At 56.9% G+C, this 2132-nt stretch overlaps 1 protein-coding gene across 1 annotated transcript in view; it reads left to right on the plus strand.

Annotated features, from left to right (window-relative positions):
- The window catches only part of VOLCADRAFT_90902 (uncharacterized protein), a gene marked incomplete at both ends in the record, with an annotated part of 6713 nt that extends 5004 nt beyond the window's left edge, over window positions 1-1709 (plus strand). The window contains 3 exons of the mRNA XM_002950310.1: window positions 60-649; window positions 863-1103; window positions 1243-1709. Of these exons, the coding sequence (XP_002950356.1) occupies window positions 60-649; window positions 863-1103; window positions 1243-1709 (1298 nt within the window). The remainder of the gene's footprint in view (window positions 1-59; window positions 650-862; window positions 1104-1242) is intronic.
- Between the last annotated feature and the right edge of the window lie 423 nt (window positions 1710-2132).

Raw genomic sequence — 2132 nt, forward strand, 5'->3', positions numbered from 1 at the left:
AACCGCACTGGTTATTCTGGCTGGTCTGCCCTGCCTGTGGCTGCTGCCTCCGCATCCAGGCGGACGCATCCCGGAGGCTGCTCTCGCACGCTATGATGGTGGAGACGTGCCGGAAATCAATCAGGATGGGCAGCATCTGGAGTGGCCTACCGTGCTGGAAGCCAACATACTGGGGCTGGGCCATGTGCAGCAGCAGATCTACATGCTTAAGGTTAAGAACCGGCCGCCTGACTTGCAGCCCATCACCGTCACAATGCACAAGATAGCCATGGCGAACCCATCACTCGATCAGTGGGTGGACACCATCCCATGCTCTGCTGTGTCGTTGCCGGAGAACATCACCGTCCTCTGCATGGATGTCGTCAGCAGCAAGGAGGAGCTGCTAGAAAAGCTCAAGAGCACCAAGGTGTTGTCCATCCGAGCAGCTAATATTGTGGCCTGGGTCAACTACCTCAGCAACCTCACCTCCGAGAGGCATATCGATGACCAAGCGATGAAGGAGTGGCAGGCAATGGACCCAGAGTGTCACAAGCGGACAACACACCGGAGGATGCTGGTCTCGAGGAGCTCGGAGTTCTGGTGCCTGTTGTCCCTGACACAACTGTGCCGGGATCAGGTGATGATGCACGAAACCCGGTGGAGCTACACCGTGAGCTGACAGCGGAACACCGGCTGGTCTTTGCGTCTGGGGGCCGTGGTTCTAAGGTAAGCTGGTTATGGGTGGGTGAAGTGTATTCCCTGATGCGCTGCTACTCTCGTGCATGACACACCCGCATAAGGCTTGTGCCTCCTCACTGATATGCATATCACAATCGACCTGCCCAATGCATGCTCCCTGCTCTATGCCTCCGCCCTGCTGCAGATCCTGGACTACTCCCGGGAAGATGTGCTTGCCAGCAACTTCCCCACCGCATTTCTGTACACAAAGGGCGGCCTCCGTCCCCTGGGTATGAGCAACCGGACCTTCTTCCAGCACGTGTCTACGCGTGTGCCACAGCGGCAACCTCCTCATGCTCGCCCGCATGGTGGATGTGCTCAACATGGAGGACGCAAAAGTGCAGACATGGGTTACAGTGAAGTGCTGCCAGCAGGACATCGACACGGTGGGCGCCATCCCGCGAGAGGCTGTCAAAGCGATGGCGGACATCCTGGCATTGCCGAAGATGCACCCGGATCGCCGCCACCTGCTCCAAGACATGTAACCTCTCGTGCACACCCTCGTCACCTCTCTTCGGCGAACAGTCGCACGCATCGACATGACAGATGCATATTACCACAACGTGCACGCCAATCTACGTGGTGTAGCCACCGCAACCGGGCTGCCAATCCTCATGTTTAATGTCAACCCCGCCGACTTGCACAGTGCGGCTGCAGTCGTGGCCGCTGGGCAGTTTCTGGAATTTGGCGAGGATGGTGCTCCGTTGTGGGAGGAGCGTGTCATGGACAAGTGGTGGCGGGTGCGAAACAACCCCTACACCAGCCAAGCACTCCTCAACACGGTTAAGCTCGCCTTCATGGACATCCTTTTTGGTTTCAAACCTGGCGACAAGCGGCAGAGCAACCCCGACTGCTTCTGTGGCACCGTGTTCCACATCTGCATCTGTTACATGGCGGCCCGTGGTGAGGAACTGCATCTCTTCGCAGTGCCCTGCATGATGGCTGACTTTTGCAATGCAACGCTCCGGTGCTGCTATACTACACATTCCTAATATGCGGTTTCAGCCGCACATGCCGTACACAAAGCACCATACACCCGTGAATGTGAAGCACCAGGGCATGCGACCGCGAGTACACACAACGTGTGTGCACGTGAATGTATGACCGCATGAAACCGTACGTGTAGTACTGCAAATATTTGCCGAACGCAAGGATGTGAGATGTGAGGTGTGACGGTGAGACATGTATGTGACAAGGATGTATGGTGGGGATGTGAAGTGTGAGGATGCAACAAAGATGTGAGGTGTGAGGATGCGACAACTGGGGCCGTGACAGACTGGGACTGTACTCATGCATCATGGGGATGCGACACGGCCCCATGTATGCACTACAGTGAGGCGGTGAGGACAGGCACCCGCCCAGACGTGAGAATGCAACGGCACTAGACACGAGACACAAGCATGCGTCCAGGGCGT

This window comes from Volvox carteri (assembly GCF_000143455.1).
Source record: "Volvox carteri f. nagariensis unplaced genomic scaffold VOLCAscaffold_18, whole genome shotgun sequence".
In the NCBI taxonomy this organism is placed as follows: Eukaryota; Viridiplantae; Chlorophyta; class Chlorophyceae; order Chlamydomonadales; family Volvocaceae; genus Volvox; species Volvox carteri.